This window comes from Amblyomma maculatum, chromosome 9 (genome assembly GCF_055883805.1).
Source record: "Amblyomma maculatum isolate TAMU_Amacu chromosome 9, ASM5588380v1, whole genome shotgun sequence".
NCBI lineage: Eukaryota > Metazoa > Arthropoda > Arachnida > Ixodida > Ixodidae > Amblyomma > Amblyomma maculatum.
Window position 1 is genome coordinate 50496126 of NC_139352.1, and position 21055 is coordinate 50517180.

The 21055-nt window shown below is 45.7% G+C and overlaps 1 protein-coding gene across 1 annotated transcript; it reads right to left on the minus strand.

Moving 5' to 3' along the window:
* Positions 1-663: 663 nt before the first annotated feature.
* On the minus strand, positions 664-20037 carry LOC146179046 (uncharacterized). The gene is made up of 5 exons (XM_084578769.1): positions 19783-20037; positions 16657-16801; positions 10754-10884; positions 8883-8994; positions 664-1194 (listed from the first exon to the last, which is right to left on the minus strand). Exons 1-5 carry the CDS (start codon positions 19844-19846, stop codon positions 882-884), a joined length of 765 nt encoding a protein of 254 aa, XP_084434895.1. The 5' UTR covers positions 19847-20037; the 3' UTR covers positions 664-881.
* Positions 20038-21055: the final 1018 nt, after the last annotated feature.

The following is a 21055-nucleotide window of genomic DNA, read 5'->3' on the forward strand; positions in this document are numbered from 1 at the left end:
CAAGTTTGTCAAGCCGCAGTTTGTACAGGAGATTTCTGGCCTTTCCAAACCCGATAAGGCGTTTCTGAGCTAGGCGCGTGCTTGGGGCGACATCTTGTGAAACAGCATAACCTGTATCCTTAAATTTCCTGGCTGAAGATAGTACTTGCTCTTTGTCCTTAAAGTGAGCAAACTTCACAATAATAGGTCTGCATTTCTCAGCTTGGAAAGCCCCAATACGATGCGCACGCTCAATGTCACGCGGTTCAAGGTGAAAGCCTAAGTACTGATCACAGTGAGCAATGATGATACTTTCTGATTCGAGCCATGTTTCGTTTTCTTTATCCTCAATGCCATAGAAAACAAGGTTGTTTCTTCTGGATCGGTTTTCTGCATCAATGATCTGGGCAGACTTTTGGAACCCCTATTCCTGATGGTTGAAATGTTTTAAATAGATTAATGTTTTACAGGCGGGCACTAGACGACACGACTGCCATTTCTGCAGCACTGTAACCAAACTAATGCTCGGCTTCTATGTTGTACACGTTGTACCAAGCATACTTACAAAGAACCGTGTCACATGTAACAAAAACCATTGCGGCAAACCATCAAGGCGACAAGACGAGGGCGACGAGAGCTGTCTCTGAAACCAGATTGTCAATAAAAAAAGTAAGAACAAATGTCTTTCTTTTATATTATCGATAGGAAAATTTTATTTCCAACGTAAATGACTACAGTAAAAGAGTTCGACTACCAGATTAGAGTTTGTATTTCGGCGCTATCACAGGGCATCTTCGTGTGTTTTACGCCTAGGCATATTATTATGATATCTTAATAACTCGTCGGCATTAACGTGACCAGCCTATGCGCTCTTTACTTGTCCCCGAGGTTTTCGAGTCAAGTCAAGCATTTATACCGCTGTTTGTAACTTTCCGGCACAGAATAATGGCGCCGAATACGAGCAGGCCGACTGCTTTCGCCTGTCCAGAGGTAGCCATTACGCTTGTACCCGCACTGATGACTCGCGGGTCCGGTAACAAAACTGAAGAATTAGAGTCGAGTGTGTCCATTTCCGATGCTGAAGCTTGGGGCATCGACGCGGCGCAGCCGGCCAGCAGCTGCGAATTGACGTAGGTTCTACGCAGGATGCCCGTCTTGGTGTGAGTGCACATGGGGATGTGCTGGTCCAAACACCGCAGGCGCCTTTCTCCGACACTGCGAAGGACATTGTGCGCTCGGTCAATGCAATCATGTACGAGCAGTGAGAGGCAGCAAACAATATTTGGTCCACTGGGCGCTGTGTGGATGCATGTACGTTCGAGAAGGTTTTGAAATGTACAATCCTGAAAATTATGCGATCATTGTGTCTACGCGCGTTCATTTCTCGGTTCTCCATTTATTGAAATTCTCAGTGCGGAAGACATTTCAGAGAGAACATGTATGTCGCAAGAAATGAAAGGCGCAGTGTCTACCACAACTGTTTTGTGACACCTTAACCACACCGCAAGGGAAGGGAGGAAGGTGGGAGTGAAAGCGGAAAGAGAGAAAGTGGTACCGTAGTGGAGGGCTACGGAGTAATTTCGACCACCTGGGGATCTTAAACGTGCGCTAACATCGCACAGCACACGGACGCCTCTCCGTTTTGCCGCCATCGAAATGGAGCAGCGGGCGGTGGGGTTCGAGCTCGGATACTCCGGAAGACAGTCGGGCATCTTAACCCCTGCGCCACCGCGGCGGCGCAAAACGGTAAGCAAAATTAAAACGCATGCGCAGTTTCTGTTGACTGCGATGGCTGTTTCTATACTTATGAGCGAGGAATAAAGGTGGAAGGAGGGGGGGGGGGGGGGCGGGGGGGATGATGGCTAACGCTCGTGAAACTTAATTCAAGGATAGTTGAACATTCACAATTTATAACGAGGCGATTCTTGTAGCACAATTTTAGTTCAGAACGATGAAGCAGGGCCAGAGCTGGCGCGCCTCACGTTTTAAAAGCATAGGGCTCTAAATTGTACGTACTTTAGTTTGCTGCGGGCAACTGTGCCATAAAAAACCTTGGAGAAACAGGGGACAGGAGCAACTGTGGCTAAAATAGCCTGCTCTATATCCTCTAATTGATGTCAAATACCTTATTGAAATAGAGCGACCGCGCGAGAAAGGAAGGCGTTTGAGCACTGAGGAACCGATATGATGTCATGACCTCGAGCATACGTGTTATTTAGATGTTAGCTGCCCAACGAGAGATGATGTGTAGAAAATTTATGAGTGCAATCACTCTTTCGCTCTTCTTAGGCATACATTGCTAGGAGAAGATAATGCTCACTGCATTAGAAGACGTGTGAGGTGATTCTCTGAGATAACGATCACGGAGTCGGATGAGGACCCCGAAGATACTAATATATTTAAGGAACTTTTACGTGCCAAGCAAACGTACGTGGGTTTTCACATGCGCCACAATTAAAGGCTTTGGATTGAAAATGGGTCATAAGAGGAAGAAGGCACAGATTTCTTGCACTCGATAGCTAATTCGATGACGCCTCAAGAGAATGGCTGAATTGGAGAGACGAAACAGGTACAGTGGAAAAGGTGCTGGAGGAGACGACTCTGGATGAAGCGGTGGCCTTGTGGTAGAGCATCCGCCTCGCATTCGGGAGGTACCGGGTTCGATCCCTGGTGCCGCCGGTTACCCACCGGTTTTTAAATGGGTACAAGCTTTCCCCCGGCCTGGTGCTCGGCTCTTCTGGGGTGAAATGCTTGGGAAAAGGGGTCACGGCCCAAATAGTTGCGCCGAAAAAAAAAAAGGGCCACATAATGGGCTGTTGCCGCGCAAGGCGGACTTATTGTTGTCCGATGGCGGAACGAATCACTGCCACATCGGCGCAACTATTTGGATTTTTCCAACCATTTCACCCCAGAAGAGCCGGGCACCAGGCCGGGGGAAAGCTTGTACCCATTGAAAAACCGGTGGGTAACCGGCGGCACCATGGATCGAACCCGGTACCTCCCGAATGCGAGGCGGATGCTCTACCACAAGGCCACCGCCTCGCATCCGCCTCGCATTCGGGAGGTACCGGGTTCGATCCCTGGTGCCGCCGGTTACCCACCGGTTTTTCAATGGGTACAAGCTTTCCCCCGGCCTGGTGCTCGGCTCTTCTGGGGTGAAATGCTTGGGAAAAGGTGCCACGGCCCAAATAGTTGCGCCGATGCGGCAGTGATTCGTTCCGCCATCGGACAACAATAAGTCCGCCTTGCGCGGCAACAGCCCATTATGTGGCCCTTTTTCCCAGCATTTCACCCCAGAAGAGCCGAGCACCAGGCCGGGGGAAATCTTGTACCCATTGGAAACCGGTGGGTACCCGGCGGTACTGGGGATCGAACCCCGTACCTCCCGAATGCGAGGCGGATGCTCTACCACAAGGCCACCGCTTTAGCCTCACGGAGTTTTTGACGGGCACTGACACCGCAAAGCTCAGGGTTGAATTTTCAGCTCAAATTTACGCAACTGATAACTCTAATGGCTAAACTTTACTCTTCAGGAAAGATACCGGGCGTCTAAGAGTATAAGAGATTGTTTTGAAAGCTGTGACGCGCGAGCTGTTTTTTTCCTTCTCTGAAATCTATATCACACTTCTTGAATGGTTGTGAACTTTTTCTGGTTTGAATGTACCAGACTAGTACTATTCATCCTTTGAACTTCGTTACGTTTAGATGTTTAGGTTAATCCTTCAAGCTGCTTTTCTATCCACACTGCCGTTCATAAAGGTCCTAGATGTTCTCGTCGTGGCCGCAGCTTGCATGGCGGAAGGGGAATGTTCTCGTGATTGTGTATCCCGTTGCCCTGTGGTTCATGTAGAGCTTGGATAGGGTTTGTTTGTGGAAACACTAAACGGGGAGTGATACAACTATCAACGTCGGCTGACAAGGCACAGAGATTAGCGCTAACAGCCCAACCGTCCTTGTTCATATCGCCTAGCTGGTTATTTTAACGCGATAGCGTCAAAGAATATGCGGCGTCGGCGTTGTCGACATTGTTGGCGCATGCCTCTGGTAGTAGACAGTAGGCATGTAGGCATGGTCTTGCACTGATTGGTCGGCAGGTTGTGTGACGTCACACCAGCACGTGACGTGATTGAGTTGGTAGGCGTTGTCAAGTTATTCTTCCCTAAATTGGGGCGTGAGAGGGGAAAAAAAAGCGAGACAAGACATAGCAGAAGGACAAGGGACGACACAAGCGCTGACTGTCAACTGATTTTATTGCGATAGCGATACTATATTCCAGGTTTCGGCCCATCGCGTAGTCCCGGGAAGGGCCACGTTTGATCTTGAACAGCCACGAAGAAGACGAAGAGGACGAAGAAAAGGAAGAACGCGAGGAAGAAGGCGAAGAAGATGAAGAAGGGGAAGAACGCTCGGTCACCCGCAGCTGATCTCTACGCAAAATTTACTTAGAAACTCCCCTTTCGAGACTAGGCTTTCCACTAACTATTCCAGTTCTCCTCTCCTTCGGAGCAAGCGTCAAGGGATATGCCTTAAAACCAGTGTGCGATTTTATTCATGATTACATAATTCAACCGGTAGATTCTTATGCTAGGATACGATTTCATTACCTTTTCTTTTCCTTTTTATTTTTTCCAAATTCTAGTTAAACATCCATATTCATCTGAATACTCCTGTCCTTGAACATAAATATTTGCAATCTACAATGCACCCTCGCCAATCCCCCACCGTGGGTATGTGCCATTTTGTCTGAAATAATAATAATAATAATAATAATAATAATAATAATAATAATAATAATAATAATAATAATAATAATAATAATAATAATAATAATAATAATAATAATAATAATAATAATAATAATAATAATAATAATAATAATAATAATCAGCTGATGTTCTTGCTCCACATTCGTTTCAGCAGCATTGGACCCTTCTCATTTATATGTGGGCTGGTAGCTTACGCCCTCAACGTCATACTTTTAAAGGATGAGCTTAAGTGACTCCAATAATGTAGCTCCTTACACTGATAGGGCTTGATAGGGGAATAATGTAGCAGGCAAAAGAAGCTTCCGCCGTTGCTGTCGCAATTCAACTAGGGTTAACCAGAGCTAAACAACAACTAATTTTTTTCGATAGTCACAGCTTTGCATTTGTCTACGTGGCGCTGCCACATAACGTGGCAGCTTACGAGAGGCCGCTAATGCGTACATGTGAGATATCAGACGCCAATTAAGAGTCTATAGTGATTACGTGAGTAGCAAAGTGCATGTATGCGAATGAGGACCGACAATGAGAGCCGGCAGATATAGCTTTTTAACGCCATCACATTATACCAATAAAATAAGATATACGACCTCAGCTATTTCCGCTCACAACATTTACGATAATCTCTTTACGCGAAAATATGAACTATACATCATCATCATCATCATCATCATCATCATCATCATCATGATCAGCCCGACTATACCCACTGCAGGGCGAAGGCTTCTCCCATATTCCTGCAATTAACCCGGTTCTGTGCTAGCTGCACCCACTTGACCCCCGCGAACTTCTTAACCTCATCCGCCCACCTAACTTTCTGCCGCCCCCTGCTACGCTTTCCTTCTCTTGGAATCCAGTTTGTTACCCTAAGCGACCATCGGTTATCCTCTCTTCGCACTACATGTCCTGCCCAAGCCCATTTCTTCTTCTTAATTTCCACTAGAATGTCGGTAACTTGAGTTATTTCTCTGACCCCCTCTGCACGCTTCCTATCTCTTAATGTTACCACTACCATTTTTCGTTCCATAGTCCTCCGGGTTGTCCTCAACTTAGGTAGAACTCTCTTGATTAGCCTCCACGTTTCAGCCCCATAGGTGAGTACAGGTAAGATGCAACTGTTGTATATTTTCCACTTGAGCGATACCGGTAAGTTGCTAGTCATAATCTGCGAGTGCTTGCCAAATGCGCTCCATCCCAATCTTATTCTTCTTGTTATTTCCTTTTCATGGTCCGTATCTGCGGTTACCTGTCCTAAGTAGACATATTCGCCTACTACTTCCAGTACTTCGCTACCTAATGTAAACTGTTGTTCCTTTCCGAGGCTGTTGAACATTACCGTAGTCTTCTGCATATTGATTTTTAAGCCTACCTTTCTACTTTTCCTGTCTAGGTCATCAATCATTATTTGCAGTTCATCCCCCGAGTTACTTAACAAAGCAATGTCATCAGCGAATCGCAGATTACTGAGGTATTCTCAATCTACCCTTATCCCTAACTTCTCCCATTATAAGTCTCTCAATACTTCCTCTAAGCAAGCTGTGAATAGTACTGGTGACATCGTGTCTCCTTGCCTAACACCTTTCTTTATGGGAATTTTGTTACTTTCTTTATGCAGAACTAGGGTTGCTGTGCAATCCCTTTATATATCTTCCAGCCCTTTCGCGTACGGCTCATTTGCCCCCTGATTTCGCAATGCCTGCATCACCGCGGAAGTTTCAACTGAGTCAAATGCTTTTTCGTAATCAATGAATGCTATGTATAAGCGCTGGTTATATTCCGAGCATTTTGCTATCACCTGGTTGATGGTATGGATATGATCGATAGTAGAGTACCGTTTACGAAAACCTGCTTGATCCTTTGCTTGATTGCAGTCTAAGGTTGTCCTGATTCTATTAGCGATTACCTTAGTAAATACCGTATACGTAACAGACAGTAAGCTTATTGGTCTGTATTTTTTAAGGTCTTTAGAGTCCCCTTTCTTATGAATAAGGATAATGTTTGCATTTTTCCATGGTTCCGGTACCGTCGATGACATCAGGCACTGCGTATACAGGGTGGCCAGTTTTTCTAGCACGATGTCCCCCCCCCCCCCCCCCCCCACCCCTTCCCCCGTTTTATACAATGACGGACTATACAATGAGGTGTTTAAAAATGAGCAGTGGGCTTTATTTCTGCACATCCTCAAAGTCCGAACTTGAGTAATTTTTTTTTTCGTCTTTTCTAGTTTGGTTTGATTTAAACCAAAAATAGGTAGCGCCGTTTGCGGCCGTCATTACCAATTGCTTAATTGGCTGATTGTCTGATTGCCCTGGAGAGGAGTAAACTGTTTTAGATTACTTTTATTAGACATGCACTGCCAATAGAGGAGAGTGCGTTCCTCTCTCGATTTGAACTGACATATAAAGCTTGCATGCGCGGCCTACGGTGCTAAATGCGAACAAAACGTTGCGGCGCGAATCATTTAATGTATGCAGAGTTTTGTTCCCCTTGTCTTATGTCTCACGTGGTGATTTTTCTAACAGGACGCTAGCTCATGTTAAGTTATAGTTATCATTTCCTCTCCTGTGAAGCAATGTAAAAAATGTCGGAGTTTATTTGCTTGCAAACGCTTTTTGGTGTAAGTATACAGTGTGTGTGAGAATTACGGTGATCTTTAATTTTATGGGGCAGCCGTACCTTGTGTCTTTCAGGAATAAAAGTTGTGAGACAGAGCATAGTGTGTTGGACGCGCGCAATCAACAGCTTCCTAGGCGCTTCGCCTGTACCAGACTCAAGCTGTCAACCCGAGGAATGAAATAAATGGCACTTTTACGCAGCCTAGTTCACACCAGGGTCAGTTAAACTTGTTGGCCTCCACGATGGATGTTCTGCAGTAGCAACTTGTATAGGGCTACGAAGGCACATCTGTGGCGGTTATGTTAGCCTTTAGTGTCTCCATCGGTAGTTCACACCGTCCAACAAGCCAAAGCCAAGCTGCAGTGCGAAATCTGAAGCCTTCGGGCAAGCCTGTGGCACGCTGGTTAGGTTTAAAGATCAACTCCGGTGGTTTTTCCATCATTTTCTGTTTTTCAATGAAATACATTCCTCGGCACGTCCTGACTCCAACACAAAAAACTGTTTTTCGAAATTCCAATTAGAAGCATTTTTAAAAAAGAAAAACAGCAAATCCAAACCGAAACTGCTTTCACAGCCAGAAACGACGTCCCAGGTGACGAAATGGTGACGTCACACTCAGTATTAGAAAAACACTCGTACGTGCATTGCATGGTGACAATAACGTATGGAAATCGTGAAGCATTGCATAAAATGTCTGAGGTAGTTCAATATAAGCCTCACAATTTCATAATCATGCGGGAAGTGGACAGTAACGCCGGTGTACTGTTTGTGACGTCAGAAACTCAGTGTTGCCGGCAGAAATAGTCTCAACTTAAGGCATGAAAACAGCATATTTTAAAGTCGTGTTGCGCGCGAGCGGATTATCGTACGGTGCTCAAATTTTGTAGAATGCGTCAGGACGGAGAGGAGAATATGCAGTAAAATTTTTATTAGAATATTCGAATGTCAAAAAACCTCCGGAGTTGCCTTTTAAGCGGCTGACATGCGTAACACTCGAGCGAGGCAGGGAGCCTTCAGTTAATGGCAAAACACACGTCTATAGAGCCCCTTTATATTTGCTTTATACCTGAGCATACGGGTGGCTTACCTGATTACTCTACACGCTTATATATTGGTATGCATTAATCATCATCATCATCATCATCATCATCATCATCATCATCATCATCATCATCATCATCATCATCCTGACTATGCCCACTGCAGGGCGAAAGCCTCTCCCATATTTCTTTTTAGCGACCTCGTAGTTTATCGGCTTTCTCGGACGGCGGCATTGCGACATCACGAAATTGGGATTGGCTTGCCATTGCATGCAGCTAGATGTGATTCCGACTACAGCCCTCGCTACACCTTCGCCGGTTTCCATTTGATTTTACGTTAAACACCTTTAGCATTGGTGTCGACAGGACGACGAATGTGCAGCAGCAGAACGTGGTAGTTTTTAGCCACAAGACAAATATTGTGAATATGTCTATGGTCGTAAATATACCCGGACTGTGGCAAATAAACTTTTACGTAACTTACGTGCAATCGTAACCATTCTGCGCCTCGCTCTCCTTCGTCGTGTCGCGCAGCTGTTTGATGCAGTCTTTGAAGCCAGGTTGCAGGGCTACGCAGAGGGCTGCTTTTGCGTACTCTGCAAAATTTTAACATATCTTTGTCATGGTCATCATAAGAGGGGACACCTTGTATGTTGTTGACACGACTACGACACTTTGTACTACGGGAGGATATAGTTAAACTTGGAGAACGCTTAAAAAATCAACAAGGCATCAAGAAAGCAGTATTTTGTAGCCTTGTAACTGATTTTCATCTATCGCTCGGCAAGAATGAGGCTCATGCAGCGGCCATGCAACCTCTTCGAGCCTGCCCTTCTTGGGACGAGAAATCAGCTTTCTTTTAGTGTTCATGTGAGTTGATTTCAGCAAAAAAAAAAAAAAAAAAAATTAAAATGATTACGAGCTAAATTATACAGCTTCTAAACTTCACCTAAGCAACGCCTTGCATGAGTTTACAATCTCGCTAGAATTATACGAAGGCGGAGACAATCAGTCGAATTGCCTTTCACGTAAATGGCTAGTTTATTTCATTATTCCTATGAGTATGGTGTGAGACAACAGTCATAAGAATTAAGACATTAGTTATTAGGAATAACAAATTGTATTTACGTGAAACAGGATGCGAAAAAGGAGCAGTACCGCTGTCGCGTCGTACTCTTCAATGCGGAGCTAATCGTGACTAAAATTTTTGTATTCATGGCTGACGCATACGCTGCAGAAAAAGAAAATCACCGATAAAATCCTTTTTCTTGGTATCTCCGGGAGTTACTACGCATATTACTTTATCATATTCTGTATCTGTTTGTCTCGGCTTTGTACTCCGATGTTTGCTGGAATTTTAAATACAGTTTGCTGCTTTGGTTGGCTTGGTTTGGTTTGGTTTGTGGGGTTTAACGTCCCAAAGCGACTCAGGCTATGAGAGCTGCCGTAGTGGAGGCCTCCGGAAATTTCGACCACCTGGGGTTCTCTAACGTGCACTGACATCGCACAGCACACGGGCGCCTTGCTTTTCGCCTCCATCGAAAAGTGGCCGCTGAGGCCGGGATTCGATCCCGCGTCCTTGGGAACAGAGTCGAGCGCCGTAACCACTGCGCCACCCCGGCGGGGATTTGCTCCCTTGGTATCAATTTTATGTACCAACGAGTGTTCTATATACTATGCTCGTACGTATTGTTGTTTCTGCTGCTTTTTGTTTCTGTTATATTTATTGTAACAATCTGTACCGTTTGTTGTGAGTAGGATTTAGTAGTACTTATAATTTATTTTTTCATTGTATTATTTGTTTTGGGAATTGTGGGCTATGCAGCTGTTGCAGCTGTGTTGTGTTTATAATTTTGTCTCAGCTTACAGTGTGCTCTCTTCCTTTAAGCAAGAAAGAGTAGCCGGCGTTGCTCTAAACAGGCGGCATTGTTTGCACAATTTTGATGTATTTTGCACAATTTCGACGTCCTTAGCTGTTTTGACGTCTGAACACATGTATCGACGTCCATGGCTATTTCAACCTTTAACTGATTTTTTTTTTGTTTTTTTTTTTTTGGGGGGGGGGGGAGCGGGGGGGGGGGCTGTAATTATTTATTTACTCCACATGAACGAAAGTTTGTACACAGAGACATTTTTTTTTACCCTCTGCCTCACACAAAATTTTTTTCTTTTACTCATAAATCTCATCATTCGATGATGTGGCAGCCTCTGCGGACGGACACTTTCTGCACACACCCATAAGCCTATAAAGGCTTTCGTCTTAAAAGCCTTCGCCCAAAACAGCTGCCTGCTCTTTGTCTAAATGAGGACAAATTTAGAAAGCTTTCATATGCATATGACTTGCGCGGAGCTCACCTGGAAAATTCTCTTCACCGCAGAAGATGTCCCGCTGAGCGGAATAAGCCTCCTCTCTCTGCTTGTATTCAGCGTCATCCGTCGAGCAGTCGTCCAGCTGTTCCAGACATGTCGATGTCGGAGGCAGAGAACTGCAGATACGTTCTTTTCAAGTAAACTTAAAAAACAAATATGCCAGATTTGACATTTGCAGATGAACTCAGTCGATGCAAAAAGGTGAACGAAAAGGTTTGGAAATGAGAACGCAGAGTGAAGCAAGGAGGGGCCCGCTGTAGCAATGAACATCATATAATTTACAAATAACTTGACAGAATATAGGAGAAACTGCAAAGCAAGGTTCCCGGCCCCTATAAATTGTGCAGGAAACAACACAATAAAACGGAAATGCATTTATCAACTTACTACGAGGAAACAAAGATGCAGTATCAATACCATAAGAGAGTAATATGTCACAAGACCAGTAATTCATCCATCGGGGGGCCTTTTCTCCATCATATGTTATGCACCGCCATCACAAATCGTCTATTATCATAATTAGTTAAAGACTGAAAGAGCTTAATATTACGAGGCCTTATGTGCACTAATGGCGAAACAACTGCTGTCTGATTTCTAACTTCGGTGCTTGGTGGAGCCAAGCCTTACGCGAGGTGTCTCTTTTCTAAAAAAAAAAAAAAAAAGAAAAAAAAAAAAAAAGGAAAATGAAACAAGCTCATTATGAAGGCATTTTATGAACCATTCTACTCCGCCATTGCTTGTTGTCTGCATAATAAGAGGTTAGACTGCAGTCTCCTCAAATGGCACGCGAATGGAGTAAACTAGGAAATATGCAAAGCTTATCACGCTGTTAGTATAACTTGTACTTTTTAAGCGACCGTGTATAACATGGCGACGCGATATAGTGCTTTGAGGACGCGAAATTGCGATATCACGTGCGTAGTTACCAGCTCGTTATAAACTAGGTATTTTGTGGCAACTAGCGAGATTCGAACCTATGGCGATGCGAACACATCGGCTTCTCTGGCTGCTACGTTATAGACCCCTACGCGAAAAATTACGCCTTTGCCACAGCATAACATTCTGCTGTTCAACTGCCCTTCTCGCGCTTGGATACTGTGGTATTCATGATGTTCCATCTGTTGACAAGTCAGTTAAAAAGCAAAAACTCGGGCTGACCTGCACATGCAAGCCTAAACTTGAATCCATGGTCTCGGACTGGTGATGGTGGTGGTGGTTATTTTATTTATACAAAAATAAAAGGAAAAGATGTTTGCCAGCCCTGGTATCTGCTATCTGATACTAAAGCACCTGACCTCGGGCGGCGGAATTAAAAGGATAGCGAGGAAGGGGTAGAGGAAATCAAAGAGGTGAGCGATAGGGAGAAAGGAAAGAGTAGGTAAAAATAAAAACGAAATATATACACTATAGGACAATATACAGTAGTTTGCTTGAGGCTCGCGGATTGATAAGAAATCGGTTTAGGACAGTCATCTCGAAAGCATGCATTTCCGAACACTTTAATGACTTGTGGCGTTAGTCAACTACAATGCTTTTCATAACGGTAGTAAGTTCCACAATGTCCCCTCCTAGCTGACTTTGGTGATCAGTAATTATTAAGATACCTGGCACACAGCGCATGTGTCTGTCGCTCATGTGTATCGTCTCCCCTAGCGCTGCTTTACTCGATTCTTAACTTTTCTTTCTTTGGCGCGTGCACTGCAGTGTTATATATAGTTGTAATTAGTTTACAGGAATGGAAATTCGCAGCATCTGCTACACTTTCTTCTGCAAGTGTGAGACTGGGCGGTACACCATCACTCCGGTCGCGTGGCGTTCCTAGGAGCGCGTTCCTTGTAGTGCACATTCAAGTGCGGGATTGATGGTACGGCCAGTACGGCGCCGCTCCTATCGCGCGGCCTTCTCATAGCCATGTCACATTCTGACATAATTCGGAAGCGCCTGAAGCGCAGGCGACGCCCACGAATTTTTTAGGTTGGTTGGTTGGTTGGTTGTGCAACTTTTATTCCCATCGGAAATGGGTGTCCTCTTCCCCGCCCGCGGCACGCCTGCTGGAGAAGACGGGGAATCGTGCGCCCGCGGATTAGAGGCTGGCAGGTAGTCCTTGGCTTGTTGCGGCCTCTTCCGCCAGATGGACTGTGCAGTGCTGGATAGCAGGGTACGCGCTTCGCAGCAGGGTATCCCAGGCTTCTCTACTTGTAATATTTTCTCCTATCCCTGGAGATTGTGGGCACTCTCAAATTATGTGATCGAGGGTCCCTCTCGCCCCACAGTGTTTGCATAGATCATTGTCCCTAAGGTCTGGTAGCGCGTGAAACGCCCAGACCGGGTTCATGAAGGTATTAGTCTGTAGCCGCCTCCACGCGACAGCTTCTCTATTATTGTCTAACATCTGGCGGGGGTACCAGTCTACGTCCCAATTTATAATGGTCGACGATTTCCCCGTGATTTTGCAGACGCTCTTCGTATACCCAGTGTTCGGGGGGCTCGACGGTTACCCGGAAGTAGAGAGCTCGGGTTAGCTCGTGAGCCGCCTCGTTACCAGGAGCGGTAGCGTGAGCGGGTGTCCAAACTAACTGAATTTTCATATTCAGCGTTCTTTGGGTGAGGATTTTGGCTGCCTTTGGCGATATCCTCCTCATTCCGAAATTTTAGATGGCAGTTTTGCTGTCGCTAATTATGAACTTGTCTTCCGTTCCTACGCAAGCTAGTGCTATCGCAACTTCCTCCGCAGTCTCTATGTTGCGGCCGCTGATGGCTGCCGCGGATACCGGCGCCCCTCGGCCATCGACTACCGAGGCTACCACCGCACCTGTTCTGCCACTTGCCGCATCAACATAGACTACTTCTTTCGCTCCCATGTTCTTGAACCGTCGCTCTGGAGCTTCGGCTTGTTTGTCCCTTCTTTCGACATTAAATTCTGGATGCATGTTTCTAGGGAAGGGGGGGACTACCAAGTCTTTCCCGCCTTCCTTACTAATTGTGACTTTTTTTTTTACCTCCTCTGTCTGGGTTAAGGACCACTTTTGCAAGGATCACCCTGTCCGTCTCGGTCGTGCTTAGTCTCTCTAATTGGGAGACCCGCACTGCCTCCGATAATTCTGCCCACGTGTTATGCACCCCGAGTTCGAGCAATCGTTCGCTCGAGTCCTAGCGCCTTCTTAGTCTAATTTCTCTTTTTCTCCGGCCTTGATGCCCAGGTAGGGCGTGGCGTAACTGATTCCGCTTGTTACGTACGTCTGGATTAGTTTTAGTAAACTTCTCTCCTTGAGGCCTCTTCCTTAAGGGGCGACCCTCTTTAAGAGCGGTTTGCATCGCGTAACTTCCTAATTTCTTCAGGACCTCGTCGTTATGGCCGTGAGATTGGATGACCATCCCTAGAATCCTGATTTGATTACTTTTGACGCCGGTTTGCCCTCTACCTGAATATGAAACTCCCTACTATGCTTGCATCGGAGGTATTTTGGGTTATATACGAACAACTCCGATTTTTGTGGGGAGCACGAAAGTCTCCTTTCAGCCGCGTAATCGACAATGATGACGGTCGCTGCCTGCAGGCGTTCCTCCGTACTCGCATCGCTCCCCTGGTTAATCCAGAGGGTGATATCATCCGCATACATGCTAAAATTTAGCCCCTTGATTTGGTTAAGTTTACCCGGGAGGCCTCTCATCGCCACGTTGAATAGGAAATGCGATAGCACTGAGCTCTGCGGTGTGCCTTTGCTTCCTAACTCTATCGTAGGAGATACTAAATTTTGAAATATCATGCAGGCTTTTCTGCCCGATAAGAAGTCCTTTATGTAGTTGTACGTTCGCTCCCCTACTCCCAGCACTTCGAGCCCTTCGAGGATAGCCTCGTGCCTGACATTGTTGAAGGCCTTGGTGAGGTCTAGGCCCAGGATCACTTTGGCGTCTTTCGATCGCGAGTCTATGATATGCTTTAGTCGGAGCATTACGTCCTGCGTGCACAAGGGTGGTCGGAAACCGACCATTTCGTGCGGCCACAGGTCGTTTTGCTCCATGAAGCACGTTAATCTCGTCTGGACTACGTGATCCAGCAACTTCCCTACGAATGAAGTTAAGGAAATTGGTCTCAAACTTTCCAATTGCGGGGGTTTTCCCGGTTTGGGTATTAGTATTATGTTTGCCGTTTTCCACTGATCTGGCAACTGGCTCGTTTCCCAAACTTTTCCAATGAATTCCGTTAGAAGACTAATGGAGTCATCGTCCAGATTCCTTAGCATTTTATTGGTGATCCCATCGGGTCCCGGGGCTGATTTAGTTTTCAGTCTTACAATTTCTGCCCTCACCTCTGCCTCCGTGATGGGGGCGTCAAGCGCGTCGTTGGGCGCGCCACCGTAGCTCGGGAGGGGGGAGCGTCGGCTGTTTGCAGCGTACGTTTTTACTAACTTATTCATAAACGCCGCGTCGTCTCCTTCAAAGGCGTGTCTGACGTTTGCCAATCTTATTCCAGATTGAGCTTTTGAATTTGTTGGGTCCAGCAGATGCCGGAGCATGCCCCACGTTTTGGAGAGATTCATGCCTCCCTCCATTTCGTCGCACCTGCTGAACCAGTTTTGTTCGCACAATTTGATGGCGTAGCTTTCAATTTCCTTGTTATGCCTCGCGATTCGTCTTCTAAGTTTCTTGTTGCACGTTTGCTTTTTTAGCCTGCGTTTCATGCTTTGTTTAGCGTCCCACATGTGGAGCAGTCGGCTATCTGCTATACCAGGCGCATCGTCTCCTACCAGCGTCTTTGTCGCCTCACCAACGTGGCGTTTGAGTGCCTCCGTTCATTCCTCAATGTTCTCAATCCGTTCTAATTGCGCGGTTGCCCTGATTTCTCTAAATTGATCCCATTCCGTAACTACCGGTTGGCGCGCCCTGTGCGTCGTGACGTCCTCTTTGAGGATTGAAACGACAATGCTTTTTTTTTCTATTGCGCCATCGCTTTCTCCCAACGACTTCATCACGCCGCCGCCCTCTCCCATGACGTCACGTTGTTGCAACATGCACCGCGGCATCAGCGACGGTGGTCTCCATGGCAACCGCGTTGGCATGACGTCACCACGAGCACACCACTACTGCGAGGCAGCCCTAAGTCCTCAGGCGCTAGGGACAACATTAAAAGCAGAGAAGCCTGGGTAACCCTGCTGCGAAGCGACGTCCCTGCTTACCAGCAAAAAGCCGTCCGCCTGGCGGCTCAGGCCGCGAATAACCAATGTATATTCGCCAGTCTTTAGTCGCGGAGGTTCCAGCCGCCGTTCCTCAGGCCTGCGTGCCAGAAGCGGGGAGTAGGGGGCCTCCTAACTCGGAGGAAAATAAAATTTTAATCAGCAACATCAACCTCTACTGCCATGCAATGTTGCCATGCGAACGGCAGGAACGCTAGAGCGGATAACTAAGGTATGTTTTTCACACTCCCGGCGTGCCTTAGTCGGGTCACGCACTCGGCTGGTGAACGGAGGGGTAGCATCTCGATTCCCGGTGGAAGATGATTTTTTGCTTATATGTTAAACAGAGCACCGTCGTCATTTAATTAACAGGATCACTCGTGAGCCTATAAAGGCTTTCGCCTGAGTATTTATTTATTATTTATTTTATTTATATATTCAATACTGCAGGCCTTTCGGCCCAAGCAGGAGGGGCATACATATGACATCAGCATACATAATGAAGATAGCAAATAATTTCAAAACACCTGTTCTTTGGGCAATAGAATCTGAGCAGAACAAGGACTAAACGAAATGCAAACCGAGCTATTCATTAGGGAAAGTCATGAACATAAACAAACAGATGTAAGCTAATTAATGAAATATCCAAAAATGAAATGTCAAACATGCTGCAAGGGAAAGGAAGTATGCCCTTATTGGCGAATGACATGTCACCTGCACAATTTGCTGCTGTTTTTGCCAGACGATGCGTAGGCCTCTAAATCTGGGCCCAGAGCCGCTTGCAGCGTTTCGTGTGTGTAGTTCAGGTAGCAGCTTGCGTCTTGGCCTGGAGTACATGGACCGCCCTCTTGGCTTGAGACTGCAAGGAGCAAAATGGCGTCAGGGACACAATACCGTGCCGACTGCTTGTCTCGCTACTTCGGGGAGCTTGAAGCAGTGCTTCAGCATCTACCCTATACCAACTCATCGCACCTGCCTTGCGCACTGAACGCTCATTAAAATTCGCGCGCTTTTGAATTGTTCAATTGCAATAATTGTTCTCGTCGCTGTGCCAGATTCGTGGTTGAAGGCTGAGTAGGGCTTAACGTTTCGATTCGCACTTGGTATGGGAGAGATGCTATGTTGGAGCACGTAGAATCAATTCGGACACCCGCGAGGTACCATACCGTACGTTGACATTGCGCTGCACACACAAAAGTATGTCGTTGGCCGCTATCAAGAAGCGGCCACAATCTGATTCTGCATGCATAAGCTATCGAATACCACAGTTCTGAGCAATGGTGATTCGTGGATCCCGGTATGTTTAACATATTTCACCCTAGTGGTTTGCCATTCGATTCCAGAAGGAGCGAGGTCAGTGTAGCGCAAATATTTTATTTCCGAAAAGTTGTACTTGCGATCAAGATACACAAAAAAAAAATAACATTTAGTCTTAATGGAAAGTCAAGGCGTTTGTAATGGTCGATGCAGAGATTAATAAGTTTATAGAAAATTGATTTTGCAGAGACTAACCCTTAAGCCTATTCCGTCAAATTGGTTCAATGGTTAGAGCGCTCAACTGTTCAACCCAAGGACGTGGGATCAAACCCTGGCCGCTGCGAACAATTTTCGATGGAGGCGAAAGGCGAGGCGCTCGTGTACTGTGAGGTGCCAATGACGTTGAACCACAGGTGTTCGAAATGTTCGAACTCCTCCACTATATGCGCCTCTCATGGCTTCAGTCGCTTTGGGAAGCGAAACAGTATAAACCATACGAAACAAAGACTGAAGCGGCCTAGGCTCCTAAGGTTGATGGCTATAGCTTGTAGCTGTCTCAGATTCTTGGCAAAACATTTCTAATAGTAGTCACTTTCATAGGCGAAATTTATTTCTTCTGTCCTCTCGCTTATTGCTCTATAACTTACTGAACGAGTAGGAGCGTATGTAGCTCATTTTTATAGCTCTAGAGGTCAATAGAAAAAAGAAAAATCAGTTGGAGTTCCAAGCTTGTCACGATGTATGCAACAATGATTGATTCCGAAGGATTAGACGAGAACTAGGAAACGGGCAGCGGATAAATGCAGCAACAAAAGGATCTTTTATTAAGTGCTCTAAATTAGTCTAGTAGGAATATAACCATTTGGGAGGCATGGAGGAGCTTAGATGGACGAAGGCAGACTTAAAGAAAACATTGTTCGCTAAGCCTGCGGGTCACAACCCTGGGTTATACTCATACTACTTAGTTGCCTTCGCGCGGCCAAAGTTTTCCACATTCGTGTGACAGCCCTGTGTTTCTTGAAACAAAGAAATGAAAATACTCCTTTGTTAACATAGTAGGCAGCTAGTTAAAATGCACCCTTTCAGCATTCTATCTGTTTGAGGGAAGAGCTGGTAATGACTAATTTTTGCTGTCGTCTCGTTTGAAGACGAAAATTGGCTGTGGCTTACCTCTGGTTAAACCGGGTTGAATTGCGTTACCAATACCTCTATGGCTGCGCTTATGGTTCAGCTCCTGCGATCTCTGCGAGAGAGCCAACTTGGGTCTCTCGTTTCACGTGGGACGGTTATGTCAGAATAATCCTGCCAGGACCCTGGCAATCACGTTACCCCTATAGGCCACTAAGGTACGTTCACAAGGCTTGGTAAAAGCGGGGCTTTATATGTTGGCTGGCAGGAGCTGCCAACTTGGGCTTGCAGCGGCTCAAGGTGAAACTTGGCCCTTCCCGGGTCTACGCGATGGGCTGAAACCTGGCCCAGTATTGCTAACGCAATAAAATTCTAGGTGGCACTTTGGTTCACTAAACTGCGATGAGGCGAAAGCCTCTATTTCGCGGTGGTCCGAAGCCCTCCACTACGGCAGCTCTTCCTATCTGTTTTCACTCCCACCTTCGCGATGACGCGATAGCGTAATAGCGATAGCCAACATATAAAGCCCCGCTTTAGCCGAGCCGTATGAACGTGCCTGCGTGGCCTAGGGATAACGTGAATGCAAGGGATTTCCAAGGCTGATTGTGATATAACCCTCCCATATGAAAGGAGAGGCCAGGGTTGGCAACTCCTGCCAAATGTAATGTTAGGAAGTTCTACGTCCAGTTAGTTCTCGGCTATGTCAGCAGGTTGCAGAAAGCACTTAAGGACTTTTTGACCAGCTGCCTCCAGGGCTAGTTGATATGGCTCCCCTATTCAGGTACGACGCTCTAAACATTCCTCGCAGATGCAAGCAAAATTTCAAAGCTCCTCCGACATCATTCTTCACAATGCATCTGTTTGAAATGCCAAAGCATAACAAATGCAATACCAGGGCAATCGGCGCAACTATTTTCTAGATAACTTATGGGATTATAACAGGATACTAAAATATATAATTGATTAATCGGAGCTTTTTGCGCGCAGTAAAAGTTTGATGCGACAAGGGAATATTGGTTGCAAATTCATACCATCGCTGTCAACGGTTTTTATTTCTTTTATTTTCAGATCAGTTCTGACTTTTTATAGCATACCATGAGTTCCTTTCTTATCAAATGTTATATAAAATCGCTGGCATCCAGCCACATTTTTCGTGACTCTTATGGTATTCGAGATTATTCAGATGACTGTGGAGAGAAAGATGTTGAAAGTAAAAGTTCTTCTAATGACGCCTACGACAATACTAGTGTTCTTGGTTTAGTTCCCCTTTCTGCATCCAATTAGGCTTCTTTTCCGTAAATTCATAATGATTCATCCACGAGCTGCACTTCACCGCGTCGCTTGGGTCCTACCTGTTTGTAATAGCGCGAATAATCTTACACTCTACATTGAATGACAAATCATGGCGTATACATTCAAGCAAAACAGAGCGGGTGGCAACACCAAAATACTGACCTTGGCCGCAGAACCAGATGCAAAGGACACCGCCAACGTAAAATGTCGTAAACCTAAATGCCATGGTTTCAATGCTCAATACTAAACGTTAGATTAACCAGCTCTCGAGAGCGCACTTCAGCTTGTTGACCTCAAAGTGGCTGCTGTTTCAGACGACTGCTCGTTTGGGCGTTCACATCTGCCCAGCGCCGATAGTAGGCGTTAGCTGCCGGATGCTAACCAGAAGATTGAAAACAAAAAAAGCTTCGACATCAGATATATGGCTGCCAGTCTGTATTACGGCATGATGCTTTACTTCCTCCCCGCGTGACTCAAAGCAGCGACAGACATTCTTGGTTGCCAGCCTCTCTTCCGTCGCTACAGTTCCTGCTTCTCGGTTGCAGCGTTATTCTTTCCTTTCCAAGCCGGAAGTTGGTGCCGCGACGCCGGTTGCCACTGCGTGCTCTCGTTTTACTTCTTACTTATGACGCATCTTGGAGACGAGCTCGAGACTGCAAACGGTCAAGGACAGAAATTGCCTTTCATTTGCTGGTGCTTAACGATGGCAGTTGAAATTTTTTTATTGATTTTGGTGACATTAATAATCCGTAGCAGAAGCTGCCACCGACAACACTAAATCAATTGAAGTAAAATGCTCTTATTATTTAACATACTGGCTGAATAGAAGGACTCAAGCATCATGCAATGAAAATTCTGCGTCGACCTATAGGCAATATTTCCCTTTGAGCCATGTATTCGAAGCTGTTTCAATGTCAATACGGCGTTTAAACGCAAAAAAAAAAATGTTTTTTTTTTTTTTTTTTTTTTTTTTTTTAGAATGGGTCTATGCGTTGTTTTCACCTTCCTTTTCGTATAGTTTCACGAGTCTTCTTAAGTTCACTTTTTGGTGGGCTGCGTCATTTATTACGCAGTTATTAGCCTTTCTGACGAACACATATTGCGGGGCTTACCTCGACAGTGGGCTAGGAAAGTGCGACCAGTGGATAATGCATGGTTCCTGAACCTAGCACATGTAAGCTCCAATGTAAGCTCTTGTCGTTCATCTAAAGGTCTAGATTTTTTTCTTTCGTTTTACCGATACCAACAGAAAAATATACCATTCTAAAACATTTAAATGTGCACTCATTTATTTACAGAGGCATCACACAAAGAAATTATGTCCCCTGGTGCGCGCATATTACAATGTCTTTTTTTTTTTCGCCAAACAGAAAGCTATGATACCCCAAACGCCAGGTACACCGTGCGTCGGAAAACCGGAATACCAGAACTTGCT